The sequence below is a fragment of the Halichoeres trimaculatus genome, unplaced genomic scaffold (genome assembly GCF_033239565.1).
Source record: "Halichoeres trimaculatus isolate MK-OKI-2021-1 unplaced genomic scaffold, fHalTri1.1 fHalTri1_scaffold_23, whole genome shotgun sequence".
Lineage (NCBI taxonomy): Eukaryota > Metazoa > Chordata > Actinopteri > Labriformes > Labridae > Halichoeres > Halichoeres trimaculatus.
This window is the reverse complement of record NW_027437201.1, coordinates 4,289,735-4,315,136: the sequence shown is the minus strand read 5'-3', so window position 1 is coordinate 4,315,136 and position 25,402 is coordinate 4,289,735. Positions and strand designations below refer to the sequence as shown.

Below are 25,402 nucleotides of genomic sequence, written 5' to 3'. Positions count from 1 at the left end.
TGTCAGTAAAAAGTTCTGGTTTGCTGTCAGCTTCAAAACAAGCTCCACTTCCTGAAATGGACTGCTCTCGTGTAGCGCTGCCTGACATAATCCACACGGGCATGTGTGTTTGATCAGAGTGTGTCCTCTAAAACTGTTTGTTTTGACTACGACAGGCTTGGATTTTAGTTTTGGCTGAAAACGTCCAGCAAAGTTCCAAAGGGATAAAACCATGTTTTCAGAGTCTTTAGAGTTACACTTCTCTTTGAGTGAGAAGTCTGTTACTGGATCTCACTCTTAAAAAAAAAAACTTGTGTTCTCTGCTCTAAAGAAAAAAGCAGAATTCTAAATGCTGAGTCAGAATCATATGGTACCAATATTTAGGAAAAATAACACAAATGCATTAAGAAAAATCAAAACCCTGACTTTACCCAGATTCAAGTCTTAATCCTGGAATTGTGATGAAAATGTCAGACTTAGACAAAAATACAGAATGTCAGATGTCTAAATTTATTCAAGCTGCAACCTCTGGTCTAAAAATATGAGACAATGCTAAAGTGCTAGAATCTGTAGTTCGTTGAGTGTCCGCTTGAGGCTGGCTCTGGAAGTCACACACACCAAGCCAAGAAAGATGATTTTTACAGCAGAAAAAATAAATATCTCCAGCCTAAATCGCTAATTTCGCTATTGGCACCCACTGTACAGGAAGGGGCTTTGTTCTTACCCAGGAATTTAAAAGATACTAAAATCACGAGTCCGCCCAATCAGAGGCAAAGCTCTGCTCATGTGACTGATCTACACCTGTTAATGTGGAGACCATAGACTGTTTGAAGCAACGTCATCTGACATGAAACCATAGTGGATATGACGGGAGCTTTGAGCTCTTTCTAACAGCTATAGGGTGCTGTCAGTCACATGAGCCGAGTTCTGTCCCTGATTGGACAATCAAACGATCCTGATAACTTCTAAACCACGGAGTTAGAAAAAAAATTCACCCACCATACAGTGTGTGCCGATAATGAAATCAGCCTTTCAGACCCAAGCTGTTTTTTTTTAATCAGGCTGTAAATATGTTTTTAATGCTGTGAAAATCTGTCTTTATGGCTGGGTGTCTACATGACTTCTGGTCTTTCTGCAGCCAGCCTCTAGCAGATTTTTGATCAGTAACTTTCAGCACTTCCACATAAACTTCATTTTTCTTAAGTGGATTTTTCCCCTTGGTGGAGACTTAAATCCTGCTCTATTTCCAATAGAGCGTTTTCACATGACGTAATCAACTCAAGCTCGACCATGTTGGAGGTACTCTCACAACAGAACGGCATTGAGCTTGCAGGTAGATTGGATTATTGTCGCATTCAATGGTAAATTACTGCCGTGATTTTTGCTGCACTAATTGGTCGGACTAAGAAAAAGCATTTCATATGCTTTTCACTATCAAAAATTATCCCAGATCAGGGTGAGGAGTCAAAATAGGTGTCTGACAAACGGAGAACATTGTGGTTAGCTAAACCAGTGTTTCTCAACCCTGGTCCTGGGGACCCCCTGCCCTGCATGTTTTAGATGTTACCCCACTCCAACACACCTGATTCAAATGAATGGCTCGTTATCAGGTTCGAGCAGAGCTTGATGACGAGCTGATCATTTGAATCAGGTGTGTTGGAGTCGGGAACATAAAAAACATGCAGGGCAGGGGGTCCCCAGGACCAGGGTTGAGAAACACAGAGCTAAACTACATCAGGATTCTCAACGCAATAATCTGTAATTAATCTCAACAGCCAAATCTGTTCACAGCATTTCCTGTCAGGTTGGTCAGATTCTCTGTCCGTAGCATCTTGAAAGTTCAATTTAGTAAAAGTAAATATATTATGATAGGGTACAACTTTGATTAAGAGGTAATTCATGGGAATAAACAGTACATTAGCAAAACTCAGTGTCTACAGGGGCTTTTTTAACGTAAGCCTCTCCCAAAATAACATCATTTATTCCATGGACCTCCTCTCCCATGGAAATAAATACCTTTGGGTGGGTGAGGATAAGAATGCCAACTCCTTGTATGGGTCACTCTTGCTTTTTAGGCATAATTTTTCTAAATATCTTTCTTTTTCTTGCTGGCTGAGTCCTTCCCAAAGAGTTTTACTATACTCTGTGTATTTTTCCACACCTGTTGGGGGGTAACAAATCTTAAAATCATAATTTACAGCACACTCTCTGTCCATTTGTACACGTTCGTGCCACATATCCGGGTGACTACTCAACTCGTGACATCACTGCAAACACTCTATATGGCTGCACCAGCCAATTTGCTTCAAAACTCTGTTTCAGAAACAGACAGGTGATGTCAGGGAGACTACGTCCATTAATTATACAGTGTATGACTTAATCTCAAAATTCTCATAAAAAAAAAAAAAAAAAATTAAGCCTTGAGTGAAACTCTCTGTTGTGAGAAAATATTTACAATCCTTTAAGGGAGTCAGATATCTGACTTTAAAGAAAAATCTTGATTTAAAAGAAGGTTAACTTTTTTTTTTAATAGTATTCCTATTTTTAATCAGATTAATGAGAAAACAGAGTTCTGGGAATAAAAATGAAGAAAGAAAACTACAATTTTGAGAAAAAAAGAAAAAAAAATTCTTGCGGAAGAAAACCCGACTGAGGGTAATGTCAGTTAATTGAAACATGAATAATCGCAAACATCGAAAACACACTCTTTAAATAAATTAACCTAAAGGAGCTATTGGTGTTGTATCACAAACGTTATCAACCAATCACAACAAATGAACAAAATGAAAGAATGGTTTAAGTTCCTGACTGAGTCATGGATCACTTCCTGGATAAAAACATCACTTCCTGTAGCTTTAATGTGTCTGTTACTGTGTCTGTACGTGTGTGTCGTGTCAGTGTTCCGTGACCTGTGGCGAAGGCATCCAGCAAAGACAAGTGGTCTGCAAGGCCAGCGACAACACCATCGGAGAATGTGAGGGCGAGAAACCAGAGACTGTCCTCATCTGCAACTTGAACACATGTCCAGGTGAGGACCAGGTGTAATAACAGGACAATCCTCACCAATTTAGAGAAGCCGCTTCTGCGTGATGGTATCATTTCCTTTTATCATCGATGAAGAAAGGCTGATGCAGAGATCAAACAGGGCGGTTCAGCTCTTTGAGGACAGTGTGGGAGGTTGTTTCCTGCTACATTTTGCATGTTCACTGAGGATCACACCGAGGATTATGATGCGTTCTGTTTCCTGACACTGTCTTTGTTGTTGTTGACAAAACCAGATGTTGTCGGACAAAACACATCTTTTCACATCTTCTGTGTGTAATTGTTCCACAAATTAGCATAACTTAGTCAGGAAGAAGAGTATGCAAATTTAATACATCTGATGAGTGAAACAATCTGTTCAGCTTGTCAAAAAATGAAAGTGATTTTATTCTCTTGTGTTTCTAACTTCTCTGATCCTGGAAATGAAACTGAAAGCTGAGAGAGACGTAAGATGAAATTTTAGCTACAGTGTCAAAACATCTCTGCCATCCTCACTCCAGCTTTTCACATGATCCCTTCACTCCGCAGAGACAGTGAGTGGAAAATTGTGGTTTTGATCATAAACCAGAGAAAGGAGCTCAGGTTGTGCCATGCACGTGACGTAAATGTAACCCCGAGCCTTATTACAGGTCTCTTACCGCTCTGCTGTTTTCTTCAAGAGGCCCATGACTCAGAAGACTTTGAAGAGCTAATCATGGATGTGTTTTGATTCTTCTCTCCACTGCAGGGCAACCAGTGTCCTCTCACGCGGTGGAAACAATGGAGAACGCCACAATAAAAGACGAAGCAGTGCATCAAAGGGATCCTGAAAACCCTGTCCACAAAATCTCCTCCAGTGAGTAAACATGTGTTAGACTCAGAGACTTTGATTTTCACCATAAACAAACAGAGGAATCCTGTTTTCTTTCTGCTAACGTCCCCTTGTTTCTAGATGAGCCATGTCTGGGCGACAAATCGATCTTCTGTCAGATGGAGGTTCTCGCCCGCTACTGCTCCATCCCCGGGTATAATAAGCTTTGCTGTGAGTCGTGCAACAAGAAGGACTTGTTTCCCACACACACTCCTGACCTCCTCCACACAGCCTCTGTGGAACCTGAGACCTCTGCCCCTTCTCACGCTGTGTCACCAAAAGCTCCCTCATCAACGCAGAGCCCACCTCAAACCACTAAACCCATCAGCAGACGGCTTCGCTCCACCACTCCAGTGCCTACCACCTCCGCAGCCGCAGAGGCCACGCCCTCCACAGGTGCTGCCTCGCCCCAGGGTCCCTCCAGTGACGCCTCCCCCACAGCAGGGAGGGGAGACTCAGACCCGGGGCCTCTTCTACCTCCAGGGCCAGCACGGCCCACAGCAGACTCCGGTGGAGGTGCCTCCAAAGAGCACAGTCCAAACAGCACTTTAGGCCCAGTCGCTGCTGCTAGGTCAAGAAGGGACAATTCAGGATCTGAGAGGGACTGGAGTCACAGAACCCTGACGGTTTAGAAAACGAGTATCATGCTGCTCAGTGAGACGCTCTTGAACATCAGCATCTCAAAGACTCACATTCTGGCTGCAGATAATTTCTACTTTTTATTTTCTACATGTTTTTTTTTTTTTTCCCACTCGAGTGAACTCACACCAGACCAGTGATGGTACCTCATCAAAGCTCCAGAGTGATCTGTGCGCAGCGTGGCTCCGCCCCCTTGTGCCTCACTTGCGAAATGGAAGGAAAAAAAAAAATCGTTGTCAGGTGCTGTAAACTAAAACGACTACAAGACGTGCTCAAAATGTGATGACTGCATTGCTACATTCATGTTTTTATCTGTGTACAGTTGTGTCAGACTGTTTTTCAAGTGCATTAGAACTACTATTGAACTTGCATTGTGAACATTTGAGGAGAGGTAGAAGGCCGTGTTAGTGGAGTTCAGTACCGAGGCCTGAGTGTGCCACTAGAATAATCAAAGAGTTAAACCTCATTCATGGCAGTTTGACTGAAACTAATTGTTAAACCTCTATGTGCAAAATCAAACCAGTCGATTAAGAGGAGGATTGATTTTGTCTTGAAAAGCTATTTTTAAACCTTGTTTTGCCTTCAGGCGTCAACACAATTGACAGCTTTCTGACAAAACACACTATGTTTGCTTTGCTTTTCAAGAAAAGATCCAGTTCAAGGACGGGGGGGGGTTAAATTGCAGTTAACTCCTGCATGCACAGAATAAATTTGGGAAGATAAAGGTTTTGAACACAGGGGGCGCCAAAAACAACAAAATTTTAAAATTCCTCAAAATAAGAGAAAGCAAGTGTTCATAAAAAATACTGATGATGTTTCCATTTACACTAAAACATTCTGCAGCTTCCAATGTATGGAAGCCCCAGAAGGTCATAATTTCGTACATTTTTTTTTTTTTAGTTTTCTTGAGATCTCCAATTATTGTTTTGTGATCTAGAGAAAATATTTTTATTTTAATAATTTTAATAATTTTCTGGCAATTGAGAAATCACATCAGATCAATCAACAATCAACTAAGTTTATTCTCAGAATTCTGACTTTTTTTTTTTTTTTGAAAAATCGGTCAATTTGATATCTATCTATCTATCTCTCTCTCTCTCTCTCTCTCTCTCTCTCTATATATATATATATATATATATATATATATACATATATATATATACATATATATATATATATATATATATATATATATATATATATATATATATATATACATATATATACATATATATATATATATATATATATATATATATATATATATATATATATATATATATATATATATATATATATATATATATATATATATATACATATATATGACAGAGAGAGAGAGAGTGGTCTGGAACTGGAATTTATGGATTCTCCAGCATGGCTACATCCCAGCACAAAGCAGAATTAAGTCTCACAACCTTATCTTTACATGGAGGTGGTTAGCTAAACTTCACTCACCCAGATGTAGCTTTTTTTCCCCCTACGAACGAAAAGACACCTGTTCTATTTTTTACTTTTGCCTTTGATTGTGGTGTTTCTCCACTAGGGGGAGTGAGGCAGAGTTTTTAGATGCTTAAGAACTGTTATACTCAACAGCTCCTAGAGGAGGTAAAGGAGATAACATAAACCAGGTGTCAAGGAAAATATAAGTGTTATAAGAAAAGAAATGGAATGAATCTTAACAAAGGACTTTTCACTTTGAAAGAATAAAAGTTTTGTTGTGGCAAAAGAGTAGAAAATAACATTACCTAAAATCTAAAAAGTCACGATAAAGCACCTGTCATCTCTTTGATTATTGTACTGGCACACTTGACCCTCCGTATCATCTCTCCATGCATGGAGCCTTACACCTCCCCTGTCCCTGGTGCTCTTACTTGTATTTTTTGTTTGTTTTTCCCCCTAAATCCAACAAACCGGTGATCAGTCTCACTGGAAACAGATCATCTCCACTGTAGCATGCCCTCCATCTGCCTCTGAGGAAGTCAGTCACTTACGCTTTAAGTAAAAAACACAAAACGGGACGATTGAAGAAACAACCCATTCTGATATGTTTTTTTTGTAACTGATATATTTTTCAGATAAAAAATGTATATAGTGTAAATTTCCCAGTTATGAAAGTAATAAAAAACAGGAATAGAACAGAAGATTTGATGCAATTGGAAAGTACAGGCCACGCCTGACTGTGGTTGCTCATACTGTCACACCGTTCCTGCATTGCAGTTCATAACATCATTATGTTCATTGTATAGTTCTTGTATATACGAACGTGAATGAAAGCTTTAAATGTTAATATTTATTGAATTTTTAAGTGATATGGAGAAAAAGTAAAAACACATTTGAAAGAAATTGGACTCTGTGTGTGATCTGTATTCACAGTGCTCTCTGCTTTGTTGCTGTTTCATTGATATAATCTTCCACTCAGGGTAAATTATGAATTAAATGAGGGGTTTACTGTGATTAAGCTGAGATAATTAACCTATTTTCAGAGACCTCTTAATTTCTTTGGTTCTTCTGATGAATATAAATGACTCATGCGCAACAGGCTTATTCAAGTACTTTATTCAGTTTCTGGTCATACTGAAGGATTTTCACCCTCAGTCTTGTATCAGTAACTCCTCATCAGGAGGTCATAATGAGGTTGGATTGTGACGTTAATTCCTATAATAACCCAGCGCCTTCCCACCAGGCTGATGCTCGTCTCTACAGACGCTCAGAGGCTCCTCCGGGGAGTGTTTCTGCTCCTGCTGGAAATACTCCTCTGTGACGAACAGCCAGGCTATCTCTTTGTCTCCATCTCTCAGTGTTCCCCAGAGTGCTGACAGAGTGCCGCAGCCATGTAGGGATCACACACACACTCTGAGTCAGCCTAGTGTGGCACTGGCTGCTAGACGTCTGCGGAGGTGTTTGGTGAAGTCAAGCTGTGCCCGGGGCAGAGCCTGATTGACAATGGATGTCGGCAGCCAGCCCTGTAAACAACATTATCTCTGTTAGACTGTCTCGCTTCTAATTGGCTGAGGAGGACTTTAAATAATCAGTAAATGAATGAAACAGGCACAAGCGTCTGTTTAACTTCTGTTACAGTCAAGAAAAAGCTGCACTTTGCCATTTTCTTGGTGTAAACACTGTGAAAACTGAAATCTTATCAAGTGTTTCGGGAGAAATGTCTTTTGAGCCACACTCAACTTATCAATTCAGATAAATGTCTTATTTCAAGTTATACCAAAAGAGGTATGAATTCCTTGTAACAAGTAAAAAATATCTGCCAATGGAGAAAGAGAAAAGTTACTTGTTTCAAAACAATATTCTAGTTTCAAGCTAATTTTTCTTGTTCCATTGGCTGATTTTTTAATTTAACAAGAAATTCGTACCTCATTTTTGTCTTCAAAGGTCCCTTATTCTGCTCCTTTTCTGCAGTTTAATATGGATCATTGATGTCTTCATGAAATGGTAGTAACATGTTTTGGTCCAAAAAGCCAATAAATTAAGCACAGCAGCATTGTTTCCAGGCTCTTATAGCCCCTCTGTTCAGAATGCTCTGATTTAGTGGGCGTGGCCTTCATATGTAAATGAGCCACCGCTGATACCGCCCCGTTCTTCTACATCACTGAGAGCAGTGCCACGATCTCCGAGTGCACAATGTTCAGAAAACAGCAAAGCTCGTTTACCATAACATTACAGGCTAAAACAGGCTAACTGCAGCTAAAGTTAGCATCCTGAAGCTAACACAGAGACAGGGGGGACACTGAGGAAAAGCTCTTACATCTGCTCCACAGCACACAGCATTTAAAATACTCACAACACTCCCAGGTTTGTTGGTGGATGGTTGGTAATGCGCCTGGATTCAGGACCAGTCTATTCACAAGCACTACTAAATAGAGGTTTTGTCATTAAATATCACATTTTGTGGGCTGGGAGGAAAGCCAAAGACTCACAAGTTTCACTAAAAGACTTAATAAAGTGATTTTTGCATAATATGGCACCTTTAATTAACTTGAAACGAGACATTTTTCTGAACTGACAAGTTGAATGTGGCTCATATCAAGTATAATGAGACAATTTTTAATTAAAGTGAGACAAAAACACTTGTTAAGATTTCAGTTTTTGGCAGTGTAGAATCTCATTTATGCTCTTAATTTAAATTTTCCCACAGCTGCACATTTTGTTGTATGTGAACTGTTCATCTAAAGCATTATCTCTGTAAAATGCATAATGTATAATGTATAATCTGACAGTGTATATCAGACACTGGCCCTGAAAAACATCGGCCACACTTCTCAAAGCCTGCAGTTAATTTACCACATGACACTTTATCCTTGCCCCCCACTTGTCATGCTGCACATGATTTATTACAGTGTTTACCCCACACCTTCCCAGACACAGTAATGGACATATTTAACATTGAATGTAAATCCTGCACATATAGGATCCCCCTGTCGCAGAACCACACGTTAACGCTGTTTTTCTTTGATTGCAGACTCTGAAATACCATTGTTTGTAGTCATTTCTTCTGTGACAATTTCAGGCCCGCTGGTCTCTGACTGCACATCGTTTGAGAACCGTGCTTTTCAGAAATCGAAAGTCTGGAAACTAATTTGTTGCATGCTGGGGCTGTTTATTTACTGCAACTAGCAGAAAATGGCCTATCTGAGAAACCCAGCAAACTAATACTGAGGAGGGTAACAGGGTTGAGGTAAGAAAATAAACTCTGAAACACCGCCCCACACACACAAACACACACACACCGCAAACCCTGGAGGCTGCAGATCCTTTCCCTTTCACGGGTCAGAAAACAGAAACTACACAAACTGTGTGTTTACCTTTACATCCATGTTGAGCAGCCACGTGAAGCGGCTTTTTCCTCTGTCATTGTCCAGAGCCTGGATGATGATGCAGGTTGGTCCATCTTCGGCTCTGCAAACATACAAACACGGTCATTAAGGTACTTCCCATTAAACATGGAAAGTTATTGTGGAGTGTGTCGAATTTATGTTCCAAACTAAAATAGTGACTTTGAAGCATTGGCAAGGGGGGAAAGCATGGAACTACTGATAAAATAAAGTGCAATGTTTCTTAGGTCCCTAAAGGTGCAGTGTGTAGAAAAAAATGACAGAAACAGTATAAGTGAGATGTTTGTAAAGTATTATAAAATAAGTAAACAATAAACACTATCAAAATTTAATTTTCTAAGTTAGAAAAAAGCTTTTTATATTGACATTACTGCAGGTCCTGTCCACGGAGGCAGACATTAGGAATGGCTATGTTTGTCTATGGCAGATTTTGGGGACAAAAAGAGCGAAACATGGATTTCAATACCAGCCTGGCCGCAGGTCCTGAAATCTACCTGGAAATCAGGCAGAGAAGAAAGGAAAGAGGCAGTTTTTGTTTTTACTGAAGAAGACGATGTCGAGAGCGGTTGTTATTGTTCAATAAGAAGGAGGAGAGAGTTTAATTTTTAGAGTTTTGCACAAAAGAATTGGAGTATTTACCGATGGGGAATCATAAACATGCATCACATGTGTGTGAATCATCACATTTTGGTCCAAAAAGATCAGGAAAAAATAAAGAGCTACCAGGACGGACAACATTTAAAGGAGAGTAAACATGGGTGTAGAGTTTCAGAGCTGGGAGTCATCAATGAAAAAGTTCGGTCAGAAGGACGACGCTGAAGTTGGCTGTTCTCTGCTCCACTGGTAAAGGGGCAACGTACTGTTGTGTCATTTTTCAACAACATTTCCGTAGCAACATCTATTTGATGTAGACGTCATTGCTTATTGCTTATGGTATAGTCTAATGAACATCAGTGTTTCTCTGTTTGAGAGCTTTCTTTCCTCTATGACAGTCAGATGTGGACACACACTGTTGCTTTAATCATTCAATGTTGTCTATTAAAAAATATACGTTTAATTAGTTATATTGAGACAATTAAAAAGTAAGCCACAGAAGGAAGCCAATTTAAGTTTCCCACCACCAACAAGACTGAGCGTTTCTAAAAAGAAGCCCTGATGGATGGTAGCAAAGAGTGTAAGCACCCAGGCGTGCACAGGGTTACTGAATGTGATACTAGCAGGCTTGGTCCGACACGGTTTTGGTTCTTGAACTGGAGTGACCTTAGTCTGCAGCATGGAGCAAGGTGGTTTATTGTATTTTTATCACTTAAGGCGGTTGGCAAAGGTCATATCTTTTCTGTCCAGGCAGCACTTTGAAACAGTGATCCATGCTTTTATTTTCTCATGTTTGGATGACTGTAATGCACTTTATGTTGGAGTGAGACAGTCCCTGCTCTCCCGTCTGCACCTGGTCCAGAAAGCCCCTTCACGACTTTTAACCAGTTCACTGCCCACTTTTAAAAATCATCTAAACCCATTTCTATTCTTTGGCTTTTAACTTGGGCGAGACTTAGTTTCTTTGCCGGTCTTTTTCCCTTTTATTTTCTTTTATTCCCTTTTATTTGCTTTTAGTTGTTTTTACTTTTTTTTCTTTAATGTGTCTGTTTTTCCTTATCTGTTTTTATCCTTTTAATTTAATCTACCTGTACAGCAGTTTGTTTACAGCTGTGGTTGTTTTTATAAGTGCTTTATGAATAAAGTTGGTTTGGTATGGTATGGAATTAGTGATGTTTGTGTGGTATTTTCAAGGCTGTTTATCATTCTTCAGCTGAGTCTGTCTGCTTCTAGAGGCTCTGAGCCCATCAAGTGGTCTACTTATCCTTCACTGCTTTAAACATAGTGAGGGAAATTTACTTCTCTGTGTTCTATTACGAGGTTGTATAACGAGCCCCATTATCAAGATTGCGGAAATGTCTGCATGTACTCGATTGACACAACAAGTTTGTACAGAAAACAACGGTTGACGTAGCTTCTTCTTTTTATTTCACAAAATGAAATGTAATTTTGTTGCTTGGAAACATGTGCAATGACAAACAAAGCTATCATCTTTTCTATCAGGTAAGTGCCATAAAAACACGCCTGATGAACAGAATTTAGAGAATTTTGTTTTAAAGACGCTATGAGAACGATCTGTTTTCATTCTTTGTTCAAGACAACTTTTTACCGTACACAACGCGACAAAGTAAGGTCAACGTTGTAAGTTTGTACCATACGTCAGTAGCCAGCTAAATGTAGCGCTGCTAGCATCCTGGTGCAACAACGGATCCGTAGACTTATGTGTCAACAAGCAAACAGTTCGTACAGTAGTTTAATAGCCATCCAAATGTAGGCTGGTGCTCTGAGACACGTCTGTAATGTGTATTGTTGGTGAAACCTGGTTATTTCCTGCCAGTCATCTACCAATCAGAGCTAACGTAACCTCACTCTTCATTTTATTGATAGACTCAAGTTTGAACCTGAACAGACCACTGCAGAATAACTGCTGACTGTGGGTTGGAATGAATGTTAGCACAAACAATTTAGCCCCTGTGTTAACCTTTAGCTTGTGTGTTAGCCCCTGTGTTATAGAGTGATACAGCCTAAGCTAATTAGCCTTTAGCTTGTGCTCTATCTCTCTCCTGTTTATCTTTTTTCTGCTCTTCTGTCCTTTTTCTGTCGGACAGTAAGAGAAATTGTTTTCAGCAGAGAAAAACACTGATCTCTCTTCTCTCTCCTAAGCTTTGTTAGCCGACATGGTGTTGTCATGGAGACTTTGACGCATCGTAAAAATTAATTTGAAAATTTAAAAATAACCTTTGTTTGCGCTGATATCCCAATTTAAAGTGTGGATTACAATCAGGCATAAATTTAGAAGGGAGATTTTTTCAAGATCACTTTCAAACCCCTTACAGCCCCTTTTAAGAAATGTAACAGATTTTTTTAATGATTGATTGAAGCAAATGAGAACATTTCTGAGAAAGCTGTCAGTGTCTGGGCTCAGCAGCTGTCTGCTCTGCAATCTTTTTTCAAATAAACCTTTTTTCACAGCAAAGACTTGCAGAGAATGAGGTGAGAGATATCAGAAAGACACGTGTAGCCAAGATCAGGAATGTCAACAGGGGGCACCAAGATTGGCTCAGCGTGACTCGACTGTCGGAGCATCAGTCGTTATGAGCTCGATTCTAACCCCCAGATAATGAGAAGTGATAGAAAGGAGCAGCTTCTTTTTTTTCATGATGTTCATGCAATATCATCCTACCTGACAAAGCCTGGCAGGGGTGGGAAGGACTCCAGCTGAATTGCCGCCCCGCCGAGATAAACCTTTGACTCCTGTTTGCAGCTATGCCTGATGCTCAAGAAATCCCTCTGGCCGATCAGATTTCCTGCTGTCTCAGCTGAGACCTCATGTGTGACCATTGTTCCAGGTCCAACCTGCTTCAGAATCTATGAGTCAACAAATGAAATTATCACATTAGTTTGCTTAATATTGCATGTGTTAAACGCAGCAGTTTTGGTCTTAAGAAATGCAAAATAATGGTATTGATTTTCCCCAAAGCATAAAAGATACAATTAGTTTTTTAAAGAGGGGGTATTACACTTACCCAAATTTTAAACATGGATATAAAATAACAATGCTGGATGTCCATATTAAGCATGTGCCAATTTTTTAAAATGCTATATTCATATTTTGTAGAAATATCTGCACCTCTGTTAATTTAGCTAAGTAAAAAATATTGATTTAAATATCAAAGTTGAATGATTAAAGCTACTGTAAGGAAATTTTTGTCAGTCACAAAACAGACCAACATGTTTAGTGATGTCTTTTTATGGCCAATAAAAATGAACTAAACCATCAGAATCAAGAATGAAAATGAAAAATGAAATGAAATGAAAATTGTTCATTTGTGAACTTTAAAGAGGGGCTATAGTGCGTGCCCACATCTAAACAGTCCATTCTAAAAAGTAGAACAAGACTTTCCCTGAGGCTTCCTGAAATGAAAAGGTTCTTGCAAAATGATTGCCTGGCTCATCAATGAAAAATTTGAGGGGTGGACCTCAAACATCAAGGTCTGCCCACAGCTCTACCCTGGCAGGCTTCTAGGGGACTGGAAAAGGGGGCTTGTGGGGGATTTTTTATGAGCTGTAAGTCATGAAAAGCTACTCCCGAGTCACTACAGGATCAATATTAAGCTTTGAAAAATCAAACTATCCCCTCTTTAATGATCGTCTACTCACTTTGATTTTCTGTATGCTCGGGTTCCACTCGTGCATCTCCTCCACCCTCACAAACAGGAGGTCGTAAAGCTCCTCCATGCTGCCCTCCAGGACCGCTTCCAGCCTGAAGACCCTTCTGGCCCCGGGCATCAGTTTACTACAGATAACATCCCCGTTGCTCTGAGAAAACAGCAGGAAACAGCAATTAGAAGGTGCTGAATGAAACACAGTGGTGCTGTGGGTCACTGTGGTGCCAGGAAAGATCAGAGTGGGTAATTACAGAGAACATAAAGGAACTTTAACAAAGATGTCACTCAGAGGCACCATCCGGTGTTACCTCTGCCATTTCCACCCTCCACCCGTCTTTGTCCTCCAGCATGCTCAGAGCGTTCCTCATCGCTGCCTGGCCCTGCTCTAGGAAGAATAGCTGCTCCTTTGTGGCATGTACAGGCTTCTTGTCTTCATGCTTGGCCTCTGTAAGACATGCAGGTTAATTATCTCTCCACCATAACTGCACTGAACAATGAAAATACAGAACTGTATTTTTCACCTCTGGAGCTGAATCCAGCGTGTTTTCCTATGTGTCGCTGCAGCCGTCTCCATGACTGCAGGTTGATGATTTCCGGGCCTATCACTGCCACAGCTGTGCGTTGAAGTCCTGCAGGGAAAGTCATAAACACACACACAAAAAAAAGTTGGTACAAGGATTCCAGATAATAAAAAAAAACCCTGAAATCACATTGAATATAAAAAAAAGAAGTTTTTTTTTATTACCTGCCATGCTCCTCAGGTGGGGGTAGGAGATGCCACAGCAGAGCTTTACAACCGCAGGCAGCATGTCGTCTGTCTTTGGCAATGACGGCAGAGCACCAGAGCAGGTCCCTGCTCTTTATACTGTCCATGAAGGACACTCCACCGAGATAAGGAGGAGGAATAGATAGGACCTGCTCTGAATTTTTCTCTGAAGGCCACACTTGGCAGAAGCCTTTTATAACCTAACCAGACTTTCACACACCAGTCATAGAGAAAATCACCCAGCTCTTGACCTAAAGCACGAACCAATTGCATAGATTTTTCTTACATGTCACAAGATTAATCTTAATTATATATATATATATATATATATATATATATATATATATATATATATATATATATATATATATATATATATATATATATATATATATATATATATGAATACACACACACACATATATATATATATATATATATATATATATATATATATATATATATATATATATATATATATATATATATATGTGTGTGTGTGTGTGTGTGTGTGTATTCATATATATTATATACATGTACATATATATGTATATACCTGTAGTTGAAATTGTACACACAAACAGATCCATACTCAAACACACACACACACTTTTTTCCCTCTTCCCTCTCATCTTTTACTTTTTTTTCCACTCTGCTTCAATATTTCTTCACTGACAGTTGGTAGTATTGTTGTGTCTATTTTTTCTCTTTTTTTGCGGTGTAAATAAGTGAAGTAAGAAAGTTGTTTACTGATGTGCATCAATAATGTCCTTTTCTTTTTCTGTTTCCACCTTATGGACGCACATAGTAAATAAAAATATCTGACCAAAAAGATGTTTCACTCAGTCTTTCCTGCGTGTCGATCCTCAGCTGGTATCCTGTTTCCTGCTCCGTCCACTGTCCTGTCCTTTTCCAAATAAAGACATATTAAGCTGAAAAAGTAAGTTGAAGGTACATAATATAACTTCTGGATAGTGTTTGCTCTTTGAAGCTTATCCTAACTTAGCTGTCTCATCACTCATGAAATGCAGAACATCGTTGTGAGATGTGTTTGCTGTGAGTGTGTCGCCCTAATCTGACGTCAGTTCATCATCACTTTGTAAAAATGTGTTCGCTTTGGAAGAGAAGAAACAGTCACTCTGACTATGACACAGCCAGCAGCAGTGGGGATCGAGCAGCGTCTTGTTTCTACTGCAGGGGTGGCCAACCAGTCAGAGACCCAGAGCCACAAACATTACTGTGGTACTACAAAGAGCCACATCACACATGTGGTCTTCGAAACGCACTTGCTCTTACACATAAACGAAATGACTTAAAATGAAAAGCAGCACATTTCAATCTATCTATCTATCTATCTATCTATCTATCTATCTATCTATCTATCTATCTATCTATCTATCTATCTATCTATCCAACCATCCATCTATTCATCTATCTATCTATCTAGATAGCTATGAGCAAATGAGCGATTAGGAGGAGCACATGTAGAGGAGAGAAACCGAAACTTAAGTGTCAATCTCATCACCCAAATATTGATCAATATTAATCCCAATGTAGGCATCAATATATCAATATTTGGCCACGCCTGTTCTACTGGATGTTTCTTTTTACCCCTTCCCCTTGGCCATTAAAACAGAGGACCAAGGAAGGAAGGAAACTGGTTTTTAAGGCACTGTGTGTGAGTGGCAATCTCAATTTGTAGTACTAACAGTACAATAAAAGTGCAGTTTAGTGAAATACTGACCATAAAATAGTCAAACTCTTGAGAAATGATCAAAGAACTGACCAGAGTATCGCTTCATTTTGTGGTTTCAGTCGGTAATGATCCTCCACTCTACACATAATCTCTCCCTGAGTGCTTCTCCATACCTGTCTTTTTTTTTTTCTTTTTTTCTACCGCGGTGATCCAAGGTTGGATGAAGTGAAGCGAGACAAGCAGACAGACTCAGGGAGGGAGGACAAAGCAGAACGTGGGAGCCTGAGCCCTGTGATGCGACACAAATGAAGTGATGTGATATTAGCAGCTTATCAAAAAAACAAACACTTCCCCCTCTAAATTTTCTACCCGTGTGTCTCTGAAAGCTTAAAAAACATCTTCATTTTCTCTGCAGTTATTTCCAGATAAAATTATTAAATGTAATGTTTTGTATCTTTTTCGATTGTTGTTTTTATTTTACGATACCAACCTTCCTCCTTTATCCAGGCTTGGGACTGGCCCTAATGAGACCCAGTACGCTCACTTCTTTTGCATGCAGTTACCTGGCTGAAGCTGTACGTGTGTAAGGGTTTTAGGTAGGCTGATGCTGCTCTTTGAGAAACAGGTGTGCAGGTGTTGTGTATCTTGATTTGTGTTGTGTTTTTAGATTTGTTGTTGTGCTTTGTTTTTTTTTTTGCTGTTGTGTTTAGATATTTTATGTAGTGTTTAGTCATTTGCTGTTGTGGTCTGCACTTGCAGGACCATCGTACTTTGTGTTTAATTCACTCATTAAGCTCTTATACTGTGTTTTGAACGTTTTGAATATTGATAATCTTCTGAGGCGCTTCGAGTGTTTAATATTCTGTCAGAACTTGTTGAAAATAGTCGTTCATTAATAAATATTTTCCCAGAAATGAAATTTGTTTCATCATCCGTGTAGATCGTAACAGCTCGTTAGCGCTTAATTTATTTTTGAACATTTATTCAGCTCAAAACTGGCCTCTGTGTCATGGCACATAGATGAATATTTACAATAGAGTTTTTTTTATTTCGTTTTTTTAATTGATTTATTTTAATTCGTGACAATTGTCAAAACAACTGTTTGTTTTGAGTTGTGCAGCACCTCCTTTAAAATGAGATGACAGTGAGCTCATTCTGTTGCTGTGTGTTCATGTTAAGGAACATTATCACTCACAGACTTGACGGAGACAAAGTGCTGCCTCCTCTCCTCAATCCTGCTGTGAGCAGCTTTACTGACAGAGCCTCCAGCTGCTTCTTATCTTACCCACAACCAACAGGTGTCCTTGTGAGAAGGATCCATGACGTGAATGCTGAACTTCACCTGCCAACCAGGCCGACCTCAAACTTCAGTCACACCATCCAAGAGTAGGTACAGCAAGGACATGTGTGTGTGTGTGTGTGTGTGTGTGTGTGTGAGTATGTGTGTGAACTTCAAGGAGGTGAAACCAATGGTATGCTTTGAATGAATGTCTTGATCACTCCTCTAATGAGTGTTTGCATATTAAAATAGATTCAGGCAGCTTTGTTTGAACTACAGCTGACAGGATTTGTCAGCTCTGATACAAGCTTGTTTCACATCTAGTCTGAGTCTCGAGACAGGGTTACCGTGGCAACAAATTAGGCATCAGTAGCTCGATTGAAGTAAGGATTCTGGAAGATTCTACAGCACCTCTTTATAATGTAATGTGTTTTCCTCTCAGAGGTTTATAGCATGTAGCAGCTGGGTATAATGGGTCAATGGTGTTATTGTCATGTGAAATTATGTTATGAAGGTTGTTGGCGGGTCGGCGGGTGTGTGTGTGTATAAGCGTGTAAGTGTTGAGGTGGGAGTCTGGGCAGGGATTGTTTGTAAAGCACCCTGTGCTAAATTTTTAATGTATGAAAAGTGCTCTATGAATAAACTCTGATTCGATTTGAAACATTAGTAGAAGACGTTGTAGATAGCAGATTGTCCATAACAGATAAACCTCCAGAGACAGGGTGTAAGGTATGCACTGTGTTGTAACATCACGTTACAGCGTTATGTGTTGTATCAAAAAGTTTCATAACATGTTTTATTGTATCAATTCATATCCTATTGTTGTGTGATGTGTTAAAACCCAGTATATCATGTTGTATCACAACATGTCATATTAAATCATTAGACATGCACTGATTGATCCTTAATTTTGGGAAATCTGTGATCCAGCCTATCCTTCATATGAAACTGATCTTATATTCCTCCAGGAAGGTCTGGCAGCCAGCCATTGTTGATTTTTGCTCTGAGACCTAAAACTCAGGACAATTTATTGTTTTGTTTTTTTAAGTTAAAACATAAAGATTTTCTTGTATCACAGGTATTGTTCAATGATTTTCAATAAAATAAGATTGGAACACAGAAGGTATATTCTGTCAGTTATTAAAAAAAAAAAAAAAAAAAATCAGTATGGGCCCAAAGGTCATGCTTTTCAACGATTGGTGATCAGTGATCGGCCAGAAAATTGTGATCGATGCACCCCTACAAATCATAACTAAATGTATTGAATCAAATCAGATCAATCAAACCTAACTGTATTGCAGAGTATCAAATTGCATCTCATGGTATCGTAGCACATCATAATGCATTGCTATGTAATGCATTACAACAGTACACATTTCATAGATGCACAATTAATTGTAACATCCAGTATCATGAGACAATGCATCATAATCCACTATATGGTAATGAACTGCATTGTTACACATTGCATCCCAATGTTCATCACGCGCTGACGAGTGACGACCAGCTGTTAGTGTGGAGACTCAAAATGTTCGTCACTCTCAATATGGCCGCGCCACCTGATTCACTTCAATAATCTGTTTCAGAAACAGAGGTTTATTGTTGGGGAGCTACGTCCATTAATATATATCAATGCATTACATTACGGCATTTTGCTTTGTAACGCATCCAGTGGCGGACTGGGACTGAAAAACAGCCCTGGACTTTGACTCAGCCCTGCCCACAACAACGGGACACGCCCCCCACCGGTCGTCGGGGCAGCACCCCACCCCCCCAGGCCAGCAGCACCGGCCATTCTGGTATACCACTGGCCGTTTAGGGCAGTGTTTCTCAACCCTTGTCCTGGGGACCCCTGTCCTGCATGTTTTTTATGTTCCCGACTCCAACACACCTGATTCAAATGATCATCAAGCTCTGCTGGAGCCTGATAACGAGCCATTCATTTGAATCAGGTGTGTTGGAGTGGGGTAACATCTAAAACATGCAGGGCAGGGGGTCCCCAGGACCAGGGTTGAGAAACACTGGTTTAGGGTCTGGAATACACCAGCCATTTGGAAAAAGGTCTCGAATTTCGTGATGGCCAGCCCACCCCTGAACGCATCGCATCGTAATTAAGTGTATCATTATATACTGCACCAAAGCAAAGAAACATGTAAATACAAATTCAGAAAACATTAACAGCTCTACAGCTATTTATTAAAAAAATCTAATTTATTTATTTTTTTAAATGCATTGTTAGGTATTTTATTGTAGCCTTTCATTTAAAAAAGCATGATAGTGTATGTATGATATACTGCCATCTTATTGTACTGTATATATTATTTCTTTAACTTCCTGCTCAAACTTTTCACAGAGCAATTTCTCAATTTACTGTATATCTGGGTCATCCCTACAACCTGAAATATATATGTTTTTAATTTTATGGTTTCTGATCTTAGTGCCCCAACAACATAAAAAAAATACAAAAATAATTTTAATTTATCTTTTTTTATTTGTATTTTATTTGTTTTCTCAATGGAACTTTCTGGGGTAAATTAAATAGACTTCCATTCCTTTCAAAAAGTAAAAGTTAAAGTGTCAAAAGGAGGGGTAGTCATAGTGATACTGTATCATACCATAACTTCTCCTTTTATCCTATCACATCTTTTGTCTCATACTGTTTTAAATCACCTTATCATGTTGCATGACTTCCTGTTGATGACGGTGGATTATATGAAACAATTGAGGCTAATTTGTTACACTGTGACACAAATTATAGGTTAAATTGAATCAGATTGCATGATGCTGCACTAGCAACGACCATGCAGGAAATCCAGTCCCATTATTCCTGAGTGCAAAGTTTTGAATAATAATTTCCCACCAGGTACATTTATTTATTGCCCTATTTTTATGACAAGGTAATGTTTCTGCATTGGGCCCAGCCGGGGCAGTATGTAAAGATAGGAGCAGCTGGAAAGGAAAAAAAGAAGCTATACACATGTGAAGCTAAAGGAAATCAAAGGAACTGTGAGGGAACTGTGAGTGGGAGAATAAAGGGGCTGTAGCAATACTGAATATTCAGAAGAAGCCTCAGGACGCAGTCACACTGGCCATCCAAAACATGCCGTACTCAAGCACAATTGCCCCACTGGAGAGTATGGCTGGCGAACACATTACTCCAATATGAACCAGACTTTAACATGGCCCGTCTACATCATCATGAAGCGTATGTTTACATGAAACACAATCTCATCAGAGAGAGCACTACTACAACTTTTAGGGACCTCTTGACTTGAGTTGTTATGGTCAGACTCAGCTCTCTAACACCTGCCATTGTTTTAAATGACTGTCCAGAGAAGCGGTCACTATGATCATGCATCATAGATCACACAGGCTGTCCGTGTGCTCGTGCTCATGCATGAAGTAAACCACGCTAAAGCCCACCTCTCTGAAGCGTGCCAAAGCAGAGAAGTGAACCGTGCTTAAGTACGGCACTTGTGGTCACACAGGCCAAAGGAACTGGACTTAAGGGTTAAAGTGTGCTTCAGCATGGTATGATTGCCAGTGTGACCACGTTCTCAGATTAGTTTCAGCTCTCCTCAGCTCCCCACAGTCCATTGAGGGAATTCACTGATCCATCAAATTAATTTTAGTAGTAATTCTAATAGTTTAGAATAATAATGAATAATGGTTCATGTGTGTCCATCTGTGGCATTAAACAAAAATAGAAAATCCACGGGAAATGACTGTTGGGTTTCAGTCTGTAGTTTCAATCAGCAGATCTCTGCTGATCTGAAAGGTCAAGTGGGTTCACACAACAGCAGAGAACCATGATTGGATTCAAGTCATGAACATCTCAGTCTTATAAGCCATCACCTTGTAGATTGTTACTGAAAGGGTTTTGAATTTTGACACAGTCGAGGCAGATGTCTGCCACATGAATCTGGTTCTGTCTGAGGCTTCTGTCTGTTAAAAGGAAGTTGTTCCTCATAATTGTATCTTGCTAAATGCTGCAAAACTCTGTACTCATTGTGGGTTAAGATGAGATCAGACTCTTTATCTGGTCTTGATGTTGTTAAAAAAATGGACGTCATCTTGCTCAGCTCAAAGTGAAGTCACCACAAAAACTGCTCCCCCTGGTGACTGGCTGCAGTATATAAAATTAATACACCTCGTAGAAATGTTTCTCACGTCCGTTGTGGTCATTTGAAGACATCATTTGGCTGCCTTGTATTCAAGTCCTCTTTTTTCTGCAAAGTTTCATTTTCATTAGTTATAAGAGATTAAAAACAAGGCTTCACGTCATGTTTAACAATGATTGACAGCTGCCGTTGCTTATTGTTTGGGAAAAAATATGTCGGGAGGTAGAGTCAAGAAGTGGCTCTAGACTCTAGAAAGGTAAATACAATGGTAAATGGTGGAACCACGCTGTCCACTCAATATACAGTCAATGGTTTAGACCTGTTGATGTTTTCAGAAAGTGTCTTGGGATAACCTTTATTATGATTTGGAGCCATATAAAAAAGGATTGATGGTTATATGTTGTTTTCCTTCTTTAATGGTTCTTACTTGTCCTGTTATTTGGTTCTCTGCTCTGTGTCTTGTAGTCAGTTTGAGTTTTCGTGGGCATCTCGTCAAGGAGATTTTTCTGAATCTAATTTCTGTAAAGTATCGTACAACAGCCTATTATCGAAAATAAAGATGCACCGACACAGTCCTGGTATCGGGTATGGGCACCAATCCAACCCCTCAAGCTGGATCAGGTATCGGTGGGAAAGGATCCGTCCAAATTTGACACTAAGGCTGAACTATGATTTAGTCCACAAGGAATAACATTTTACAGCATTTTTTAACCAAACTGCTGTTAAACATTTAAACACTTAGGGCTCTAATTTCGTGGCGTAGCGCAGGGGGGGGGAAGCCAGGCGCAGTGTTAATTTTTTGCGGGGCACCGCCATGCGCTGCCAATTTGACAATTTGGTAGACCGTCTTCGCAGAGATGGGTGTGATGGCGCACCAGGGGGAGTTGACGACGCACCAGGGGGAGGTGTCGGCAGATTCATGTTGGCGCAGTGACAATTTTGTGCCATAATCAGCGCAGAAAGTGCGCTAAAAGCTCGCCGGCTCCAACCTGGTCTATCCCCAAAGTGGAGCGCACCCTCCGCAGCTGTAATTTGGTGACAGGCACACATGTGCACACATGTCAACAAAGCCTCAGAGGCAGGTTTCCAGAGTGTCAGGCACATTTTAATGCAGTAAACAATCACAGCAATCACTATTTAATATAACCGTCTGAACCAGCATATACGTTTATATCTATATTAACTGTCCCGTCACATCTGATGTCAGATTAAAGCCGTTTGTCATAATGGAAAGTTAACCTGACGGCAGCTGGAAGTTTGATGCACATCTTACAATTAAACAATAAACAGCCTTAACATCTGATACTGAGTATATATCTGGCTTCTCTCATTTCATTTAATTCAAAGAAAAGAGGGAGAGAAAAGACGAAGAAAAAAGAGACAAAATAAATGTATGTCACTCAGGATTTACCCGTGATTTCCCATATTTCTCTGTTTTAGTCTTTATTTTTAACGTGATCTAAAAAGATGGAGTACATTACTGTAAGGAGGATGAGGAGGGGACGCAGGGAGAGTATACAGTATATCACCAAAGGCTCTGCTTGGCGATGACAAACCAGGAATGCAGGTGGATCAAAAGTATTCTGAATGGATAAGCCAGCTGTGTAACTGCCTCTTCATTTTGTACTCCTATTAATGACAAAGGAACAGATTACATCTGTCCCGGGAGCTGGCCCACACAATGACTGCGGCTCTGACCGACTCCGCTACCGCGGCTTTCCAGCACACTTTCTGCGGTGCTGGGGATCACTCAGACCAATCAGATGCTGCGGTCGCAGGGCATTTAAAGGCAAGGAGAGGCGCTCATTTGATTGGTGAAGACAGCGCTCGGCTGTGTTAAACCCACTCTCAGCTTTTCTCCTCCCTCTCTGCCATTTGTGCGGAGGGAGGCGTGGAAGGGCACCTCTGCGCCTCTCTATGCCTTGAGTGCGCCTCTAATGGCACTGCAGGAAACTTGCAAAGTGCGCCGATCATGCCCTGTCCGCCCCGCGTAGGCTGGCGCAGGGCAGGTGCGCCTGCGCTTATACTGTATGACCATATATCTTTCCACATTGCGTTAAATATCATTGCTTCTTATTTTATCCTATCATATCTCTTGTCTCAAGTTGATTTTAAAGAAGTATATGATTAAGGTTACACAAGTTTACAAGAACTGAAAAAAAGAAAAAAAAAAAAAAAAAAAAAACAAATCTTGCAAAGACATCTTTACATAAGCCCATTATCCCTGCAAAGGTTTACCTCAAGAGTTTTCTCTAGGTACATCAAAGCATACATTAAAGCCATTTAGGCCCAGCTGTATGTAAAGAAAGGAGCAGCTGGAGAGGAAAATGGAAGTTATACAACTGTGAAGCTGAAGAGAACATGAGGGAACAGTGAGTGCAAGAACAAAAAGTGGCACTGACAAATGTCTTTATAGTTTTGTATTTTTCTATAGCTTTTATTTTTTTCATTTTAGGTTTTGTTTTCATTTTTACTAACTTATAATTCATTTCTAAAGTGGGTTTTCTAGTTTTGTTCAGTTTTTATTTTTGAAAATACTTAGCTCTAGTTTGTTTTATTAGTTTAGCATGAGTTAGTCTTTTTTATTTTTTGGGGGGGTAATATGGGGTGGTTGTCAGAAGCCAGATTCAAAAATGTCAGAAAAAGCATCATGTAATAAACACTTGAAATATCAAACCACTTTGAAAAGTTTATACACCGAGAACAGATAAACATCATCCTCGTAAAACTAGAAAGCTCTGCAGCACAGTTATCTGCTCTGAGGTTGTCTCATACGCCTTTAAGCTCTGCTGGGGGATAAAATGTGGACCAGGGCTCTAGATACAAATTTTTGATCACCAGCCAATGTGACTACTAAGTTTCTGTAGTTACCAGCCAAATATTATTTGCATCAGCCAAGTTTTTTCCCGTACAATAAAATTACTTTTGGATTATGAGAGCAACTACATTAATTCGATCATTTTAACCCTCTGGATCCCAAGCACTTTTTGAGCGTTTTTCTGTAAAGTAAAGTGCAGCATGTATATAGATTCAAGACAACCATAGCTATGGGCTGATGTAAGCCAATTTTGTCTGTATGTAGTGTATCACAACTTAAAAGCTGTAATTCATCAGAAAAAAGATATACAAAAACTAAATTTTTCTGATTTTCTGATTTAAAAAAAAATTAAAATAAGGCAGGTGTATGTACAACACACTTTTGGGCACCCTGAGGCATAAGGAACACTGGAAAAAGTGTTGTGGTTTTGTCTTTATAGAATCTATCCTGCGCCTAGGACAGTGTTACCCAACCCTGGTCCTGGGGACCCCCTGCCCTGCATGTTTTAGATGTTACCCCACTCCAGCACACCTGATTCCAGCACACCTGATTCAAATGAATGGCTCGTTATCAGGCTCCAGCAGAGCTTGATGACGAGCCATTTTTACTCACTGTGGACTAATTTTACACTGCAATATGAAGTTCTACACTTCTATGAGGTCAGGGGAACCAGGGCTAAAGCCAGATGTAACTTAACAATGTCTCAGCAACCTAACATAACCAGAATGCAAGAAACTATTCAAAAAAGAAAGGCGGACATTGAATATTTACTCTAAATCAATTAAAACTGTGAATTACTACGTAAAAAAAAAAAAAACACTTGATTCAAGTCTTGGATCAAATAAGAGTTGTAATGAGAACCCAGGGAGAACAAAAGAGGAGAACCTAAATGCAGATGAAACAAAAACTTAAAAAAAAAACAAAAAACAAAAAAAAAACTAAACTCAAAATAAAAAAAAAACTCCAACAAAAGAAAAAAAATCAAAAGCACTGAGCAACTCACAGCAAAACCCAAGAGGCACAGGAGACACAGGACACGGGGCATGACGCATACGGAGACAGCTACAATGAACCAACAGAAAACAAAGGAGACACAGGACATT

General features: G+C 39.7%; 2 protein-coding genes across 4 annotated transcripts in view; one reads left to right on the top strand and one right to left on the bottom strand.

Moving 5' to 3' along the window:
- Positions 1–5,527, top strand: part of adamts14 (ADAM metallopeptidase with thrombospondin type 1 motif, 14) — an 87,191-nt gene extending 81,664 nt beyond the window's left edge. For all 3 annotated transcript variants that reach the window (XM_074663863.1, XM_074663864.1, XM_074663862.1), the window contains exons 20-22: positions 2,878–3,007; positions 3,749–3,856; positions 3,953–5,527. In XM_074663863.1, the coding sequence (XP_074519964.1) occupies positions 2,878–3,007; positions 3,749–3,856; positions 3,953–4,503 (789 nt within the window). In that variant the 3' untranslated portion in view covers positions 4,504–5,527. The remainder of the gene's footprint in view (positions 1–2,877; positions 3,008–3,748; positions 3,857–3,952) is intronic.
- A 1,557-nt stretch (positions 5,528–7,084) lies between these two features.
- Positions 7,085–14,614, bottom strand: star2 (steroidogenic acute regulatory protein 2). The gene is made up of 7 exons (XM_074663707.1): positions 14,365–14,614; positions 14,141–14,248; positions 13,928–14,064; positions 13,612–13,770; positions 12,635–12,819; positions 9,328–9,421; positions 7,085–7,476 (listed from the first exon to the last, which is right to left on the bottom strand). The coding sequence occupies exons 1-7, from the start codon at positions 14,426–14,428 to the stop codon at positions 7,372–7,374; spliced, it is 852 nt and encodes a 283-aa protein (XP_074519808.1). The 5' UTR covers positions 14,429–14,614; the 3' UTR covers positions 7,085–7,371.
- Between the last annotated feature and the right edge of the window lie 10,788 nt (positions 14,615–25,402).

Excerpts from the sequence above, each read along its gene's own strand:
- star2 (XM_074663707.1), bottom strand. The coding sequence starts at position 14,428 with ATGCTGCCTGCGGTTGTAAAGCTCTGCTGTGGCATCTCCTACCCCCAC. Across the intron at positions 14,065-14,140 it reads CGCTGGATTCAGCTCCAGAG|AGGCCAAGCATGAAGACAAG; the intron begins GTGAAAAATACA and ends CATGTCTTACAG. Across the intron at positions 12,820-13,611 it reads CGAGCATACAGAAAATCAAA|ATTCTGAAGCAGGTTGGACC; the intron begins GTGAGTAGACGA and ends GTTGACTCATAG.